The 20,486-nt window shown below is 39.4% G+C and overlaps 1 protein-coding gene across 1 annotated transcript in view; it reads right to left on the bottom strand.

Moving 5' to 3' along the window:
• Positions 1-20,486, bottom strand: part of eys (eyes shut homolog) — a 683,137-nt gene that overhangs the window by 318,768 nt on the left and 343,883 nt on the right. Inside the window, exons 28-30 of the mRNA XM_061958758.1 lie at positions 9,439-9,610; positions 9,142-9,220; positions 2,950-3,140 (exon numbers count right to left, since the gene is read on the bottom strand). Coding sequence (XP_061814742.1) covers positions 2,950-3,140; positions 9,142-9,220; positions 9,439-9,610 — 442 coding nt within the window. The remainder of the gene's footprint in view (positions 1-2,949; positions 3,141-9,141; positions 9,221-9,438; positions 9,611-20,486) is intronic.

A 20,486-nucleotide genomic window follows, 5' to 3' on the forward strand; every position in this document is an offset into this window, starting at 1 on the left:
AAATGTTGCCTACCATTCACAATCCCTATGAAAGACATGACGACGGATGGAATAAAAAAAACAAACATTCTAAATATTAAATAAACATAAATAAAAGTCTGCTTACAGCTGAGCCAATAGGAGCTCCACTATTTTGCCGATAAAATCCAATAAATAACCATTCAAACAATACTCCATTTACATTTCATGACTTGAATATTAACAAGAGTTAGTGATATTGTTATTATAAACGCTAACACAGACAAACTATTTATAGCGGCGACCTGATCACTTCCGTGTGTCCCTATGTTTACATCATCGAGTGGTCTGCTGTTTCCTTGCATCCTTGCTCGCTATAAGTTTATTCTAGATCGTAAATCATGGATCTCACCTGAAATGTAGATGGTTGATGATATAATCTGACAAGTTGGGAGACTATGACAGCCATTTAGAACGACACAAAAAGCGCTTGATTCCCTTTCACCCTGTTTCTTTGCGAGGATTAGGAGACATTCTTCATCTAAATGGGAATATATTAACATCCTAGCAGTTGGCATCATAATGACAGCAGACTTTGCACAGTAAGTGATGTTTTTATTATGTTTGTTGGCTCTCATACAGTCTGCAGTGAGTAATAATCAGTGACAGAGAAAAAAAAAGCAAACGCTTTGATGCGTTTTTTAAATGAATGCGCTGCGTATGCTTAAAATTATCAAAATACGTAAATATTAAATGTTATTATAAATGTGCCTGTTACTACATTACACATATACTTACATCATGTATACAAAACCCTAATGGAGGTGTTTAGATGATTTCAGGGGCTCTATAGGCAGAATTGAACAGCTCCCATAGGCTTTATTGTAAGCCGACTTTTGATCGAATTTTTCTTATATTTAGAATGCATTAAAAAAAAAATCCTGCAACTCATGCATGTTTGTAACAAGGAAAGTGGAAATGTAATTGCGTGCAACTTTTCTGAAGTACAATCTTTAGCCATGTAAACACTGCAACACAGCAGTGGTAGATAATGGCTTGGCAGCTCATCAGACCATCAGTTAAAAAGGCAAATGTCTGGATCGAGACTTCTCTAGTTAATGATAGATATTCTTTTTTTTATCAGGGTGACATGATCTCTTCATTGGAGACCTTAAACCATTTTGTGGATTCAAAATATCCTGTATATGTGTAATAATCATTTACAGTGCCTCAGTCGACATGCGTTCTTCAGCTATACTGTGACTTAAATGTTTCTTTAGGTCAAACATTTAATTAAACAATTAATGGCACAAGAAATACAAATAACAGTGATTGATTACCTTGTTTGCTCATAATTGGTCAGTTCAGTTTGATTGAGTGAACAAGTTTGCAGAAAACCATGCAAATTCTGATCATTTGGAGGGTTTTCTTGCTTAAAGTCCCTTAATGCATAGCGGACTGCATGCAAAGTAACTATGTATATATATATATATATATATATATATATATACATATATACATACATACATACATACATGCATACATACATACATACATACATACATACATACATACATACATACATATATATATATATATATATATATATATATATATATATATATATAGGGGCAGCACGGTGGAGGAGGGGTTAGTGCATCTGCCTCACAATACGAAGGTCCTGAGTAGTCTTGGGTTCAATCCCGGGCTCGGGATCTTTCTGTGTGGAGTTTGCATATTCTCCCCGTGACTGCGTGGGTTCCCTCCGGGTACTCCGGCTTCCTCCCACCTCCAAAAAACATGCACCTGGGGATAGGTTGATTGGCAACACTAAATTGGCCCTAGTGTGTGAATGTGAGTGTGAATGTTGTCTGTCTATCTGTGTTGGCCCTGCGATGAGGTGGCGACTTGTCCAGGGTGTACCCCGCCTTCCGCCCGATTGTAGCTGAGATAGGCTCCAGCGCCCCCCGCGACCCCAAAGGGAATAAGCGGTAGAAAATGGATGGATATATATATATATATGTATATATATATATATATATATATATATATATATATATATATATATATATATATATATATATATATATATATATATATATATACATACATATTTACTTCCGTGATAACCTCCTTGAAAGCTTAATCAATCAGAAATATCTAGCAGCGAAAATGTGCCTAACATGGGTAAGTGTGGAGAGAGTGTTGTGCATTTTATGGGTTTAAATGGGTGTAATTTTGATTGTTTTATGTTGAGTGGACGTTTATTGTTAAATCCACAAAGTTCAATGAGCAGGTTGTGTTATGTGACCATGTTTGTTGAATTTTTGTAATGGTTGATTTTTTTTTTTTTTTTTTGCACCGTGACTAGGGAAGGTTGTTTGGATTGGGTCATATAAGTAAATACTGTACTTAATTGACTTGAAAGGATCATTTAAGGCAACAAATCGGTACAAAACAGGGATAGTGTGGCGTAGTTGGCAGAGTTGCCGTGCCAGCAACCTGAGGGTTCCTGGTTTGATCCCCACCTTCTGCCAACCTCGTCATGTTCGTTGTGTCCTTGAGCAAGACACTTCACCCTTGCTCCTGATGGGTCGTGGTTAACCTTGCATGGCAGCTCCCGCCATCAGTGTGTGAATGTGTGTGTGAATGGGTGAATGTGGAAATAGTGTCAAAGCGCTTTGAGTACCTTGAAGGTAGAAAAGCGCTATACAAATATAACCCATTTACCATTTACCAATTAGACCACTTAATATTTATATGTGATATGGATATACCGTTCCTGGTCAAATTTTTTATTGAGCTTGGTCTTAATCTTAATTTCCCCTCAAGGATTGTAAAAGTATTTCTAATTCTGATTCTGTCTCACAGGCCAGTCTCACGTGCCGAATTGAAGACGCCGGCAGGTCGTATTTGGCCCGCGGGCCGTTGTTTGGACACACTTTCCCTACATTATCATATCACTAAAACAACCGCAGACCATCAACTCACCTGCAAGTGAAGTTTGATCCTTTGCCGTCAATGCATGTAGCGCCGTGAGAACAAATATGGCCAACCTCATCGCAAACGTCAATGTCATACTGGCAGACTTTGCCCGTATAGCCATCCGGACACAGGCAGGAATATTTGTCAATCTGATCCACACATGAGCCTCCGTTCAAACATGGATCAGACACACAGTCCTGCAAGTAAAAATACATAATTTATAAACAGTAACAAAAAAAAAAAAAGACACATTCAAAGCTTCCCCTACAGTTTTAGGCCGGCCGCGTTTATACTAAGCCGGCTAAGGTTATCCAGGGTAAATCCCACCTAACCTTATCCTTGTCCACACACACACAATGGTCGTTTAAGACCCCCTCCGTAGCCGGCGCAAAGCGACCTGATACGCATGCACGGAAAATGTGCACAGCATAGTCACTTCCAGTGTTGCTTTGTGTGAAAGTTCTTAAACGTAACTTATCTGAACAATATCCAGTGTTGTGGTATTTCAATTAACTGGAATCCAGTGTGCTGTGGGGCCCTATTGTAGTGAACCACACCTGAGCCATCATAAATTAGTCAAATCTTTATTGGACACGAAAGTACACAATGTGACAAAGAACATTTGACAACAAACAAACCTTCTCTGTCCATTCCTTTTTGGTGACTTTATATACTCTGGACCTGGACGTTGAGTCCGCGACATACATGATGGACAATAATTGATATGGTCTGCCTTGCCAGTGCAAATGCATTCAATGTTTTCCGTAGTCTTCCCTCGACAACCAGGTAATATAAAGCACACGCTACCATTTTTATCACATCCACGGGAGCCCGCATTCTCGTTGTCTCTCCTTCGACAAATGGACAAAGTTTTTCGGTAAGTAGAATCACAGCTGACCTCGACATTTGAAAGTTCTCTTGCCGTTTGAGAAGTGTTGTATCCCAAATAGCTGCAATAGCTTTCTCTTAAGGCAGTAGTTCTTAACCTGGGTTCGATCGAACCCTAGGGGTTCGGTGAGTCGGCCTCAGGGGTTCGGCGGAGGTCAAAACACACCCGACTCATCGTGTAAATACAAACTTCTCCCTATGGGCGTATTACGCATACAGCAACAGCTGACTGATTTGCAGGTGTGTAATTTGTTGTGAGTTTATGCACTGTGTTGGTTTTGTTGTTTGAACAAGGTGATGGTCATGCACGGTTCATTTTATGCACCTTTAAAAAAACATGGTAACACTTTAGTATGGGGAACATATTCACCATTAATTAGTTGCTTATTAACATGCAAATTAGTAACATATTGGCTTTTAACTAGTCATTATTAAGTACTTATTAATGCCTTATTCAGCATAGCCTTTTTATAACCCTAACCCTCTAACCCTGACCCTAACCCTCTAACCCTAACCCTAACCAAATAACTCTAAATTAAGTCTTTGTTAATTAGAATATGTTCCCCATACTAAAGTGTTACCAAAAACATATAACTTTGTCTTGAATTTGAATTTTTTTTTTTAATTTTTCACTGGTGGGGTTCGGTGCCTCCAACAAGGTTAAGAACTACTGACCTAGACGTTGAGTCCGCGACATACATGGTAGACAATAATTGATATGGTCTGCCTTGCCAGTGCAAATGCATTCAATGTTTTCCGTAGTCTTCCCTCAACGACCAGGTAATACAAAGCACACGCTACCTTGTTTATCACATCCACGGGAGCCCGCATTCTCGTTGTCTCTCCTTCGACAAATGGACAAAGTTTTTCGGTAAGTAGAATCACAGCTGACCTCGGCATTTGAAAGTTCTCTTGCCGTCTGAGAAGTGTTGTATCCCAAATAGCTGCAATAGCTTTCTCTTAAGGTATTCTTGTGTGATTTCCACAAGGGTCTGTACATGTAGAAGAAGAAGAAACACGGGCAGGTCTGAATTACTCGCCTCCATATTTCCAGTTCTTAGCTCCGAGCTACGAAACCGCTTTATTATGAAGCTGGCTGTGGCGTGTTCTTTCTGGCGTCACGTCCTCTCTGAACTCAGTTTATAAACGATCAATGAGTCCATACAAAGGTAAGAGCCGGAGATTCAAGAAATACACGACGCACTTACCCGTGTAAAAAATTGTCCAAGGAGGGGAACCATAAACAATGATTTAGTGTGGCTGAAACAGTGCTTAGGCTAAATAACTATTCGTTTAAGGCAGGGGTCAGCAACCCGCGGCTCCGGAGCCGCATGCGGCTCTTTGATCACTCTGATGCGACTCAGCTGCATACTTTCTGACCCTCCCGATTTTTCCGGGAGACTTTCGAATGTCAGTGCCTCTCCCGAAAATCTCCCGGGGCAACAATATTGAGGGCGTGCCGTTATGGCAGTGCCTTTAACGTTAGATTTGACACTATCTGCGTGCAGGCCCAGTCACATGTTGTGTGCGGGCTTTGACCAACACACGTATGGACTGCAAGGCATACTTAGTCAACAGCCATACAGGTCACACTGACGGTGGCCGTATAAAACAACTTTAACACTCTTACTAATATGTGCCACACTGCGAACCCACACCAAAAAAGAATGACAAACACATTTCGGGAGAACATCCGCACCGTGAGACAACATAAACATAACAGAACAAATACCCAGAATCCCATGCAGCACTAATTCTTCCGGGCTACCACCAAACCCCGCCCACCTCAACCGACGCACGGAGGGGAGGGGGGGCGAGGGTTGGTGGTAGCGGGGGTGTAGAATGTAGAGTTAGGGATGCATGAGATTCTGGGTATTTGTTCTGTTGTGTTTATGTTGTGTTACAGTGCGGATGTTCTCCCAAAATGTGTTTGTCATTCTTTTTTGGTGTGGGTTCACAGTGTGGCGCATATTAGTGAGACTGTTAAAGTTGTTTTATACGGCCACCCTCAGTGTGACCTGTATGGCTGTTGACTAAGTATGCCTTGCAGTCACTCATGTGTGTCGGCAGAAACCTCATACAACATGTAACTGGGCTGGCACGCTGCTAGTACAGGCTGAAGAAGGCGCTAAAGACAGTGCCATCACGGCAGGCCCTTATTAATGTTGTTAGGGTGAAAATAAGCAGACATCCGATAGAATAGTTGCCCTGAATTTCAGGAGTCTCCCGGTAAAATCGGGAGGGTTGGCAAGTATGACGCTGTCAAGCGCCAATTATATAAAACTCGCGGGCCGCACTAACATACATTTTTTATATTAAAGTGCAGGCCGCAAAATAACGTCTCGTGGGCTGCGTGTCTGGTTTATACTTAGCACAAAGCAAAAAAAAAACCTTTGTATTCAGTGTTATTTCATTTAAAATTTCAAAAGAGTTTTGTGGCTCTCATTGTTTTCTTGAATTTGTAAAACGGGTCAAAATGGCTCTTTGAGTGGTAAAGGTTGCCGACCCCTGGTTTAAGGGGTTATTCGGCTTAGTGTAGACCAGTGGTTCTCAAACTTTTTTTGTCATCCCCCACTTTGGACAAGGGGGAGTTTTCAAGCCCCACCTGCCCCCATCGCCCCAACAGAGCGCTAATGCCAAGCTTTAACATTTTCAAATTTATTGAACATCAAGTTGTATACATTCAAACTCAATAACATAAAATAACATCAAGTTCAATAATAAATAAAATAACTGTGCAGCTGTGGTACAACTTGCATCAAGTTCAATAATAAATAAAATAACTTCCATCAAGTTCAATAATAAATAAAACAAAAGTGTTATAACTTGCATCAAGTTCAATAATAAATCAAAAAAAGTGTTATAACTTGCATCAAGTTCAATAATAAATCAAAAAAAGTGTTATAACTTGCATCACGTTCAATAATAAATCAAAAAAAGTGTTATAACTTGCATCAAGTTCAATCATAAATCTAATAACTTGCATCAAGTTCAATAATAAATCAAAAAAAGTGTTATAACTTGCATCAAGTTCAATAATAAATAAAACAAAAGTGTTATAACTTGCATCAAGTTCAATAATAAATTTAAAAAAAAGTGTTATAACTTGCATCAAGTTCAATAATAAATCAAATAACTTGCATCAAGTTCAATAATAAATAAAATAAAAGTGCCACTTTGCAGTCTTTGCAAAAAAAAAGAAGGAGCTATGCATTTGGCAAGACAGGGCAAATGACAGCACTTTTCCCCGGGAGAGCCACCTTGCTTCACTGTGAACAGCACGGCTGTATGATCAGCTCCCATTTCCTCACACAGTGCAGAGAACAGTCGCACTTTCAGTGGTCGTGTTTTGATCAAATTTACCGCGCTCACAACATCTGTTAAAACCTCATTGAGTTCGGGGCTGAGCTGCCTTGACGCGAGTGCTTCCCAGTGAATGACACAGTGTGTGCCCGTCAGATTTTTGTTTCTCTGCAGGCGCTGGCTCTGGCTCGACGACTTTTGAGGTGCGAGTCACAAATGTATATATTTGTGTAATTGTGGTCCACACATTAGCCTGCTACCTATCCGCACGAAATTTTGTTCCGCTTAGCCCCGCCCCCATTAGTTACTGTTGCTATGTCTGTCAAACTTTCGCTTCTACCGAGAAATTTAAAGCCTACAGTAAAAATAAGTACCGGTAATTTCCATTTATGTATATAGCGGATTTCATAGACAGAATCACAAAGGGATTTACAGTGTGTATAGAAAATGAAAGCATAGTAAAAAAAAAAAAATCTAAGAATATAATAATACAAAAAAAAAATTCAAAGTGAAATTTCCTCCCGTTCCTCGCGCCCCACCTGTCATGTCTCTATTCCCCACCAGTGGGGCGCGCCCCACACTTTGAGAAACGCTGGTGTAGACCATACTTGCCAACCCTCCCAGCTTTTCCGGGAGACTCCCGAAATTCAGCGCCTCTCCCGAAAACCTTCTGGGACAAATTTTCTCCCGAAAATCTCCCGAAATTCAGGCGGAGCTGGAGGCCACGCCCCCTCCAGCTCCATGCGGACCTGAGTCCGCTTTCCCACAATATAAAGAACGTCTACAGTAAAGCAGTCCGTCTGCCGTAAACAGCAATGTTGTGACACAGGACAATACTGCCATCTAGTGCATTTGATGAAAGCACTTTTGTGCGTGCCACACAGCAATGCATAATCAGAGAGGGTGTTCAGCATGGTTAGAAAGATAGTGACAGAGAATAGAACAAGGATGGACAATTCAACCCTTAACTCAACAATGAGTAGATGAGTGCTATGTGTGTGTATATGTGTAAATAAATGAACACTGAAATTCAAGTATTTCTTTTATATATATATATATATATATATATATATATATATATATATATATATATATATATACATATATATATATATATATATATATATATACATATATATATATATATATATACATATATATATATATATATATATATATATATATACATATATATATATATATATATATATATATATATATATATATATATATATATATATATATATATATATATATATAACTAGAATTAACTGAAAGTCAATTATTTCTTATATATATATATGTATATATATATATATATATATCCATCCATCCATCCATCCATCCATTTTCTACCGCTTATTCCCTTCGGGGTCGCAGGGATATATATATATATATATATATATATATATATATATATATATATGAAATACTTGACTTGGTGAATTCTAGCTGTAAATATACTCCTCCCCTCTTAACCACGCCCCCAACCACGCCCCCGCCCCAACCACGCCCCCCGCACCCACCCCCACCCCCCACCTCCCAAAATTGGAGGTCTCAAGGTTGGCAAGTATAGTGTAGACATGGCCTAAAAGTGTAATTTGCTATCAGACACTGCGATCTTTACAAATGGACACTGCACACAACAATCGTATCACCAATATAGTGCTAACACAACACGAAAGGTGTCTGGGCCGGTCCACCACCGTTAAAGACTACTAACAGCCAGTCAGAATAAATTCAAGTAAATGTTCAAAGAGACGTTAACCAACTCAATGCCTTATCTCTGGAGTCCAGCAAAAGCCGTGTTGTGTTTAAATCAATTGGGCATTAGACTGAGCCGTTTACTTTAATCAGGTATTTGTACAACGTTCACATGATCGCCGCGCTTCAATTCCGTTATCTCGTATAAAATCGATATAGTTAGTGACACCAGAGACCATACAAAGACTACAAAATTCCTCTTCCTCAACATCCAGCGGGGTTTAATCATCGAACTCTACTCACATCAATGTTTGCTTCACATCTGCTGCCAGCCCATCCCGCTTCACAAAGACACCAGTAGGTAGCGATCCCGTCATGACAGCTGAGGCGTCCCGGAAACAGACGGGGGGGGGGGATACATTGATCAACAGATGAGAGTCAAGATTAAAAAGAATGCTTCTTTAATATTTGGTGTTTAACGTGGAAACCTCAAATTGATCATGGAACGGTGTGGAGGGACATTCATTCAAACTAACTCCATGCCTGGTCTCCGTAATCTGCAGCATTTCCAATTCAAAAGGGACTTAGATGAATACCTACCTCCCGTGAAAACAGGGCGCCGACAAGCATTCATCAATGTTGCTCTCACAGCTGGGGCCAAAGAAGCCGCCGGGGCACACGCACCGGTATCGATCGGCTCCGTCGATACATCTCCCACCATTTTGGCACGGCTCTGAAATGCACTCGTCGATGTTAACTTCACACCGTGCCCCTAGGAAAAGAAGCGCTATCTGTTAAATAGTGCATCTTAACAAGAGTTAGTGACCATTTAAGGCCTTAGGAAATAATCAAGTCCTCGCCATATACTGCAGGTCAGTGTTTAAGTTTGAGACGCCAGAGGACTTCAGCAGCTTGGGAAAAATAAAGAAACTATATAAAAGTTTGTATAATACAACTACAAAACCCAAAACCAGTGAAGTTGGCACGTTGTGTACTTCGTAAATAAAAACAGAATACAATGATTTGCAAATCCTTTTCAACTTAAATTCAATTGAATAGACTGCAAAGACAAGATATTTAATGTTCGAACTGAGAAACGTGTGCAAAAAAAGTTGGCACAGGGGCATTTTTACCACTGTGTTACATGGCCTTTCCTTTTAACAACACTCGGTAAACGTTTGGGAACTGAGGAGACCAATTTTTGAAGCTTTTCAGGTGGAATTCTTTCCCATTCTTGCTTGATGTACAGCTTAACAGTCCGGGGGTCTCCGTTGTGGTATTTTAGGCCTCATATTGCGCCACACATTTTCAATGGAAGATAGGTCTGGACTACAGGCAGGCCAGTCTAGTACCTGCACTCTTTTACTATAAAGCCACTCTGTTGTAACACGTGGCTTGGCATTGTCTTGCTGAAATAAGCAGGGGCGTCCATGATAACGTTGCTTGGATGGCAACATATGTTGCTCCAAAACCTGTATGTATCTTTCAGCATTAATGGTGCTTTCACAGATGTGTAAGTTACCTATGCCTTGGGCACTAATACACCCCCATACCATCACAGTTGCTGGCTTTTGAACAATCCGTATGGTTATTTTCCTCTTTGGTCCAGAGGACACAACGTCCACAGTTTCCAAAAACAATTTGAAATGTGGACTTCAATGAACTCGGGCCCAGCAAAGCCGGCAGCGTTTTTGGGTGTTGTTGATAAATGGCTTTCGCTTTGCATAGTATAGTTTTACCTTGCACTTACAGATGTACGGACAAACTGTAGTTACTGACAGTGGTTTTCTGAACTGTTACTGAGCCCATGTGGTGATATCCTTTACACACTGATATCAGTTTTTGATGCAGTACCGCCTGAGGGATCGAAGGTCATAGGCATTCAATGTTGGTTTTCAGCCTTGCTGCTTATGTGCAGTGATTTATCCAGATTCTCTGAACCTTTTGATGATATTACGTACCGTAAATGGTGAAATCCCTAAATTCCTTGTAATAGCTGGTTGAGAAATGTTGTTCTTATACTGTTGGACAATTTTCTCACGGATTTGTTTACAAAGTGGTGACCCTCGTCCCTGCTTTTGCTGTCGAGTTTTAAGAAAAAAAATAAATATTTTGAGTGCGCCTTATAGTCCAGAAATTACGGTACATATTATTTCCAGGCTTTTGCAGGCCAATTAAATTTATGTTGTGGACCAGGTCTGGACCGGAGGCCTTGAGTTTGACACTTGTGCTGTAGACCAGGGGTCACCAACCTTTTTGAAACCAAGAGCTACTTCTTGGGTACTGATTAATGCGAAGGGCTACCAGTTTGATACACACTTAAATAAATTGCCAGAAATAGCCAATTTGCTCAATTTACCTTTAACTCTGTTATTATTAATATTTAATGATATTTGTCTTTGTGGAAACACTGATCATCTTAATGATTTCTCACAATAAATATATATAGAAACAGATAAATATCAAAATGCAACACTTGATTTTTATATTTTCTCTAAGTGCACATTTTTCAAATTGAACATTTTCAAATGATCACTTCTAAGACAGTCTTGTGAAATCACAATATCCCATTTTAACACTAACATTTTTTTAACAAATCATGAATGACTTTGCACCATGTTTGTACAAATAACTTGTGTAAAATACAAAAGTCAACTCTCAAATTTTTAAATAAATCATGTCACACTTTGAACTGGACACCGAATCTTTATCTTTATCGTTATCTGTTTCTTTGTCAGTTAGTGATGACCAAGTTTTTAAAATATTTTCTTGGATTTTCAAATTCTATTTGAGTTTTGTCTCTCTTAGAATTAAAAATGTCAAGCAAAGCGAGACCAACTTGCTAGTAAATAAATACATTTAAAAAAATAGAAGCAGCTCACTGGTAAAGTGCTGCTATTTGAGCTATTTTTAGAACAGGCCAGCGGGCTACTCATCTGGTCCTTACGGGCGACCTGGTGCCCGCGGGCACCGCGTTGGTGACCACTGCTGTAGACGGTCACCAGATAGAGTAAAGCAAGGGCACTGGAAGAATGTTTTCAAGCAGAGGTCTGGATCATATTGTATATTATGCATTATAATTCAGTCCGCAGATAATCACAGCAAAACACTTGAATTATTTAGTTCTACTAACACAAGTATTTAACCAGCCAAATGCAGCAATGGACATAATATATCGGTCAATGTAACACGAGTACTGCTAAAGTTCAAACCGTGATCATTAGAATGGAGAAAAACAGTAATTTAAAGTTAATTTGACCATGGTTTTAAGTACCAAATATACAGATTTAAAGAGACTTTCAATTGATGATTGCCCAACAACGAGAAAAGATCCCGTTGCAACAGTTTGAGGTCAGAGGAAAATGACCCATTTGGACAAGGAAGACAGGCAAACGTAACTAAAATGGACACTTGTCTGAAGGAACAATACGTTGAACTTTGCAGCAATCGGACATCCGACCTGGTGCCATGCACTGTCTCAGTTCATAACAGGAAATTGAGGTTGCCATTCTCTCACATTCTCCAAAAAAGTGACAATGGAAGATTGGAAAAAGATTGCTCGGTTTGATGATTCCATACTCCAGCCGCCACAGTAAGATGGAAGGGTCAGACTTTGTTGTAGAGAAAAATAACTACATTGATCAATCCTGCCGAGTGGTGTTGCAACATGGGGATGTTTTGTTTTGGCAAAATTAAATCTCCTCCAGCTTTTTAAGGGTAAAATGAATACAACGCAGCTTAGCAGCGATAGAAAAATACAGCCAGTATGTTACAATTGTAGGTGGCCACACATAATGCAGTTGCAATTACTGATGTTTTGAAGGGAACTTTTGGATGAAAAAACTAAAATACTGCAGCTTTATCATTTAATGCAAATTGTGGCTTCTCTATTGTGTGCCCTTGTGGAGCTACAGTATGTAATCGTTATCTGTTGAACTGTACAGTATATCCCATTGATGCAGTAAACTGCTTTGTCAGGCACATTCATTATTCTCAATAGATTCTAAAGCAGGGGTCGACAACCCAAAACGTTGAAAGAGCCATATTGGACCAAAAATGCAAAAAACCAAATCTGTCTGCAGCCGCAAATAAAAGAAAAGTCTTATTTAAGTGTTATAATGAAGGCAACACATGACGTAAGCGTCTATATTAGCTATATTAGCCTACTATCAAAATGACTTTAAAAGTCTTATATAAGTGTTATAATGAAGGCAACACAGGATGTAAGTGTCTATATTAGCTATGTTAGCCTACTATCAAAATTACTTTAAAATCTTACATAAGTGTTATAATGAAGACAACACATGACGTAAGTGTCTATATTAGTTGTATTAGCCTACTATCAAAATGACTTTAAACGTCTTATATAAGTGTTATAATGAAGACAACACATGATGTAAGTGTCTATATTAGTTATATTAGCCTGATATCAGAATGACTTGAAATGCCTTATATAAGTGTTATAATGAAGACAACACATGATGTAAGTGTCTATATTAGTTATATTAGCCTGATATCAAAATGACTTTAAATGCCTTATATAAGTGTTATAATGAAGACAACACATGACGTAAGTGTCTATATTAGTTATATTAGCCTACTATCAAAATTACTTTAAAAGTCTTATATAAGTGTTATAATGAAGACAACACATGATGTAAGTGTCTATATTAGTTATTTTAGCCTACAATCAAAATTACTTTAAAAATCTTATATAAGTGTCATAATAAAGACAACACATGATGTAAGTGTCTATATTAGTTATGTTAGCCTACTATCAAAATTACTTTAAAAATCTTATATAAGTGTTATAATGAAGACAACACATGATGTAAGTGTCTATATTAGTTATATTAGCCTACTATCAAAATTACTTTAAACATCTTATGTAAGTGTTATAATGAAGACAACACATGATGTAAGTGTCTATATTAGTTATGTTAGCCTACTATCAAAATGACTTTAAGAATCTTATATAAGTGTTATAATGAAGACAACACATGATGTAAGTGTCCATATTAGTTATATTAGCTTACTATCACAATGACTTTATATGTCTTATATAAGTGTTATAATGAAGACAACACATGATGTAAGTGTCTATATCAGTTATATTAGCCTGAAATCAAAATTACTTTAAATGCCTTATATAATTGTTATAATGAAGACAACACATGACGTAAGTGTCTATATTATCTATAATAGCCTACTATCAAAATGACTATGCGTCGCAGGCTGAAGCAAATCTTCGTTGACAGAAATGTTGAAATTTAAAATTTATTCTACACATTTTTACATGAGAAACCATTAGTAAATCAGAGGCTACTCAGAAGGTGAGATAACTCCTAGAAATTACTGGATATTAATGGCCGAAGGTATAGATGTGTGTGTCCAAGTTAAAGGAAACGGCAGGCTGTCTTCTTTTAATAGATTTATTGCAATCTTTGGCAAGCTAGGTAATGTTTGCTGTGGTCTGGAACAACATGACACACAAACAACTATCTGATATGTGTCATGAGACATACAAAACTAAATTATTTACAAAGAGGATAAAAGTAAAGGATATTAAATGAGCTCAAATATACCTACAAATGAAGCATAATGATGTAATATGTACATACAGCGTCCCTAAATAGCATGTTAGCATGGCTTAGCTTGCATTCATGCACTGACCAAATCTGCCTGATTAGCTCTCCAACAAGTCAATAACATCAACAAAGTGCACCTTTGTGCATTCACGCACAGCATAAAACTTTTGGTGGACAAAATGAGACAAAGTAGGAGTGGAAGATTGTACATCTAAACAAACTGTTGCGTCACAGTTCACACTATGGTGAGTTCAAGAACCGCTGAAATTAGTAGGACAAAACGATGTTCACCAAATACTCTCATCAGTGAAGCATACACACAATCATATTAAACAGTGGGCTTTCTAACAAATGGGAAGGTTTGTGTCATGTTTGTCTTAAAAAAAAAACATACTAAAACAAAACAAATATTTTCCCCCATCTTTTTCCATTTTCAAATTTTTTTTTTGATTCTCCAGGGAGCCACTAGGGCGGCACTAAAGAGCCGCAGGTTGCTGACACTCGAACTAAAGCGTGCAGGTCACATTGCTCTCGTGGGAAAACCATATTGTTGTATTTTTGTTAACTAATCTGTATTCACTCTTAATAAATATACTGCATTAATAAATATACTGCATTAATAAATATACTGCATTAATAAATATACTGCATTTCAGATAGTTGTTCTGATTGCTCTGTACCGAGGATGTCGTTGTGGCTTGTGCAGCCCTTTGAGACACTTGTGATTTAGGGCTATATAAATAAACATTGATTGATTGATTGATTGTTTGTGTGCCATGTTGTTCCAGATGACAGCAAACATTACCTAGCTTGCCAAAGATTGTAATAAATCTATTAAAAGAAGACAGCCTGCCGTTTCCTTTAACTTGGACACACACATCCAAACCTTCGGTCTTTAAAAGCCAGTAATTTCCAGGAGTTATCTCACCTTCTGAGTAGCGTCTGATTTACTAATGGTTTTTAATGTTGCAAAAATGTGTAGAATAAATATTACATTTCAATATTTCTGTCAACAAAGATTTGCTTCAGCCTGCGACACACAGTTATTTTGATAGTAGGCTATTATAGCTAATATAGACACTTACGTCAAGTGTTGCCTTCATTTTAAGACTTATATACGGCTTTTCATTTTTTGCGGATTCAGACAGATTAGTTTTTTGTATGTTTGGACCAATATGGCTCTTTCAATGTTTGGGTTGGCGACCCCTGGATTAGACAGTGAGGAGAAGGCGCAAAACATGACATATGATTAATCAATCAATTAATGAATGTTTATTTACGCAGCCCCTAATCACAAGTGTCTTAAAGGGCTGCACAAGCCACAATGACATCCTCAGATCCCACATCAGGGCAAGGAAAAACTCAACCCAATGAGCACAATGAGAAACCTTCTTCACCTAATTATACAAACCCTGTTTCCATATGAGTTGGGAAATTGTGTTAGATGTAAATATAAACGGAATACAATGATTTGCAAATCATTTTCTACTCATATTCAGTTGAATATGCTACAAAGACAACATGTTTGATGTTCAAACGCATAAAAAAAAATTTTTGTTGCAAATAATCATTAACTTTAGAATTTGATACCAGCAACACGTGACAAAGACGTTGGGAAAGGTGGCAATAAATACTGATAAAGTTGAGGAATGCTCATCAAACACTTATTTGGAACATCCCACAGGTGAACAGGCAAATTGGGAACAGGTGGGTGCCATGATTGGGTATAAAAGTAGATTTCATGAAATGCTCAGTCATTCACAAACAAGGATGGGGCGAGGGTCACCACTTTGTCAACAAATGCGTGAGCAAATTGTTGAACAGTTTAAGAAAAACCTTTCTCAACCAGCTATTGCAAGGAATTTAGGGATTTCACCATCTACGGTCCGTAATATCATCAAAGGGTTTAGAGAATCTGGAGAAATCACTGCACGTAGGCAGCTAAGCCCGTGACCTTCGATCCCTCAGGCTGTACTGCATCAACAAGCGACATCAGTGTGTAAAGGATATCACCACATGGGCTAAGGAACACTTCAGAAACCCACTGTCAGTAACTACAGTCGGTCGCTACATCTCTAAGTGCAAGTTAAAACTCTCCTATGCAATGCGAAAACCGTTTATCAACAACACCCACAAACGCCGTCGGCTTCGTTGGGCCTGAGCTCATCTAAGATGGACTGATACAAAGTGGAAAAGTGTTCTGTGGTCTGACGAGTCCACATTTTAAATTGTTTTTGGACACTGTGGACTTTGTGTCCTCCGGACCAAAGAGGAAAAGAACCATCCGGATTGTTATAGGCGCAAAGTGTAAAAGGCTGCATGTGTGATGGTATGGGGGTGTATTAGTGCCCAAGACATGGGTAACTTACACATCTGTGAAGGCGCCATTAATGCTGAAAGGTACATACAGCTTTTGGATCAACATATGTTGCCATCCAAGCAACGTTACCATGGACGCCCCTGCTTATTTCAGCAAGACAATGCCAAGCCACGTGTTACATCAAGGTGGCTTCATAGTAAAAGAGTGCGGGTACTAGACTGGCCTGCCTGTAGTCCAGACCTGTGTCCCATTGAAAATGTGTGGCGCATTATGAAGCCTAAAATACCACAACGGAGACCCCCGGACTGTTGAACAACTTAAGCTGTACATCAAGCAAGAATGGGAAAGAATTCCACCTGAAAAGCTTCAAAAATGTATCTCCTCAGTTCCCAAACGTTTACTGAGTGTTGTTAAAAGGAAAGGCCATGTAACACAGTGGTGAACATGCCCTTTCCCAACTACTTTGGCACGTGTTGCAGCCATGAAATTCTAAGTTAATGATTATTTGCAAAAAAAAAATAAAGTTTTTGAGTTTGAACATCAAATATCTTGTCTTTGTAGTGCATTCAATTGAATATGGGTTGGAAAGGATTTGCAAATCATTGTATTCCGTTTATATTTACATGTAACACAATTTCCCAACTCATATGGAAACGGGGTTTGTAGATGAATGCCAATAACGGTGCATGTCGTTGAAATGTTTAGCTCCAAACGTGTGAGTGTGCATGTCATGTTGTATAAAGACATGCACAAGTTGAAAAACTGAGCATTACTTCCACATCTGACGAATTGAATGGAGCTGAAAAAAATAACACATCTCACAATCCTCTCTTGGTTCTTAGTCAGTATGAATAAATATTTGTATGTGTCCTTCATCATTTTGGTTGTGTAAAGCCTTAACCTGAGGGGTTAACCCTAACACCTGTGCCCTCATTTTAGAAACACTATTTGGAAAAAAATAAAATAAAATAAAATCAAGATTTTACACATCATAACAGCAACAACGAAACAATATCATCTGTCCATGTTCTGCCGCTTGACCCTGGAGCCTATCCCAGCTGCACTCCGGTGGAAGGCAGGGTACACCGCAGATTGCCAGACAGCCATCTGCGCTCACAATCACACACTAAAGTTAAAGTACCAATGATTGTCACACACACACACTAGGTGTGGTGAAATGATCCTCTGCATTTGGTCCATCACCCTTGATCACCCCCTGGGAGGTGAGGGGAGCAGTGAGCAGCATCAGTGGCCACGCCCAGGAGTCATTTTTGGTAATCTAACCCACAATTCCAACCCTTGATGCTGAGTGTCAAGCAGGGAGGTAATGGGTACCGTTTTTATAGTCTTTGGTATGACTCGGCCGTGGTTTGACCTCACGACCTACCTACACTCTAACCACAAGGCCACTGAGCAGGTTGAGCACTAGGGCCAATTTAAAAAATGATTTCATTCATGAATATATCTCCTTTGCAACGGGTGCATGCACGTCTGTGCAAGTGGAGCAGAGGCCAGTCCACTTCAGTAATAGTGCTCGCCTCTCACGTCACAACCTGGGTTTGCGCCACACTCAGAGCAGAAGGAAAAAACAACGTAGCTGAGAGAGGAAGTACTTAATCGCTAGACCAAGCAGAGCTGTCTGTGATTGACAGCCATGAATGCCATTCATTGTATTCCGCTGTCAAAATTGGGGGCCTCCAATTGGGTGAAGGCTATGGGCTGGGATTTAAAATTCAACATTTAACATTTTGATATAGATTTAATATTTACAGTCTGTTTAACATTTAAATTAAACACTTCAGATATAGAATTAATATTTAGATTTAACATTTATTTTTAACCTTCATATATATATTTAAAATTTGTTTGGGAATTTAAATTAAAAATTTAGATTTAACATTTCTCATTTAGAATTCAGATGTACCATTTATATTTAGATTTAACATTTGGATTTAATATTCAGGTATACAATTTACAGCCACCATTTCATTTATAGTAGTCATAGTAGTAGTCATTTTTATTTCACACCCAGGGGGATCCATATCAAAGAAAAAGAAACCATACAACAATAAAACCCAAATAAAAGAAATACAAGCAGAAATAAAATAAAAAATATAAAAATGGTAACACTTTAGTATGGGGAGCACATATTCACCATTAATTAGTTGCTTATTAACATGCAAATTAGTAACATCCATCCATCCATCTTCTTCCGCTTATCCGAGAAGCCCAGACTTCCCTCTCCCCAGCCACTTCGTCCAGCTCCTCCTGGGGGATCCCGAGGCGTTCCCAGGCCAGCCGGGAGACATAGTCTTCCCAACGTGTCCTGGGTCTTCCCCGTGGTCTCCTACCGGTCGGACATGCCCGAAACACCTCCCTAGGGAGGCGTTCGGGTGTCATCCTGACCAGGTGCCCGAACCACCTCATCTGGCTCCTCTCGATGTGGAGGAGCAGCGGCTTTATTTTGAGCTCCTCCCGGATGGCAGAGCTTCTCACCCTATCTCTAAGGGAGAGCCCCGCCACCCGGAGGAGGAAGCTCATTTCGGCCGCTGGTACCCGTTATCTTGTCCTTTCGGTCATAACCCAAAGCTCATGACCATAGGTGAGGATGGGAACGTAGATCGACCGGTAAATTGAGAGCTTTTCCTTCCGGCCCAGCTCCTTCTTCACCACAACGGATCGATACAACGTCTGCATTACTGAAGACACCGCACCGATCCGCTCTTCCTCCACTCGTGAACAAGACTCCAAGGTACTTGAACTCCTCCACTTGGGGCAAGATATCCTCCCCAACCGGGAGATGGTACTCCACACTTTTCCGGGCGAGAACCATGGACTCGGACTTGGAGGTGCTGATTCCCATCCCAGTCGCTTCACACTCGGCTGCGAACCTATCCAGTGAGAGCTGAAGATCCTGGCCAGATGAAGCCATCAGGACCACATTATCTGCAAAAAAGCAGAGACCTAATCCTGCAGCCACCAAACCAGATCCCCTCAACGCCTTGATTGCGCCTAGAAATTCTGTCCATAAAAGTTGTGAACAGAATCGGTGACAAAGGGCAGCCTTGGCGGAGTCCAACCCTCACTGGAAACGGGTCCGACTTACTGCCGGCAATGCGGACCAAGCTCTGACACTCATCGTACAGGGAACAGACAGTCTGATACCCCATACTCTCTGAGCACTACCCACGGTCGAATGCCTTCTTCAAGTCCACAAAGCACATGTCGACTGGTTGGGCAAACTCCCATGCACCCTCAAGGACCCTGTCGAGAGTATAGAGCTGGTCCACATATTGGCTCTTAATTAGTCATTATTAAGTACTTATTCAATCAACCAATCAATGTTTATTTATATAGCCCTAAATCACAAGTGTCTCAAAGGGCTGTACAAGCCACAACGACATCCTCGGTATTAATACCTTATGCTGCATGGCCTTATTATACAACCAGTAAGCCATTAACTAAGAGTCTTCCCTCAATAACCTCAGAATTATTGCTTATTAGTAACCCTAACCCTAACCCTTTCTGTATATTTTCCTTTAGTGTCCAAATAACGCTGGTCTTTGTTACTTTAATAAGCAACTAATTGATGGTGAATATGTTCCCCATACTAAAGTTTTACCAAAAAACTTATACAAAATAATTAAATAAATAAAAAAACACTCCACAATATTCAATGTCCAGCATACAGGCGAGTAAGCCTGTATGCTGGACTTACCACTTTTATACCCTAAAAGTGA

The sequence above is a fragment of the Nerophis lumbriciformis genome, linkage group LG02 (assembly GCF_033978685.3).
Source record: "Nerophis lumbriciformis linkage group LG02, RoL_Nlum_v2.1, whole genome shotgun sequence".
NCBI lineage: Eukaryota > Metazoa > Chordata > Actinopteri > Syngnathiformes > Syngnathidae > Nerophis > Nerophis lumbriciformis.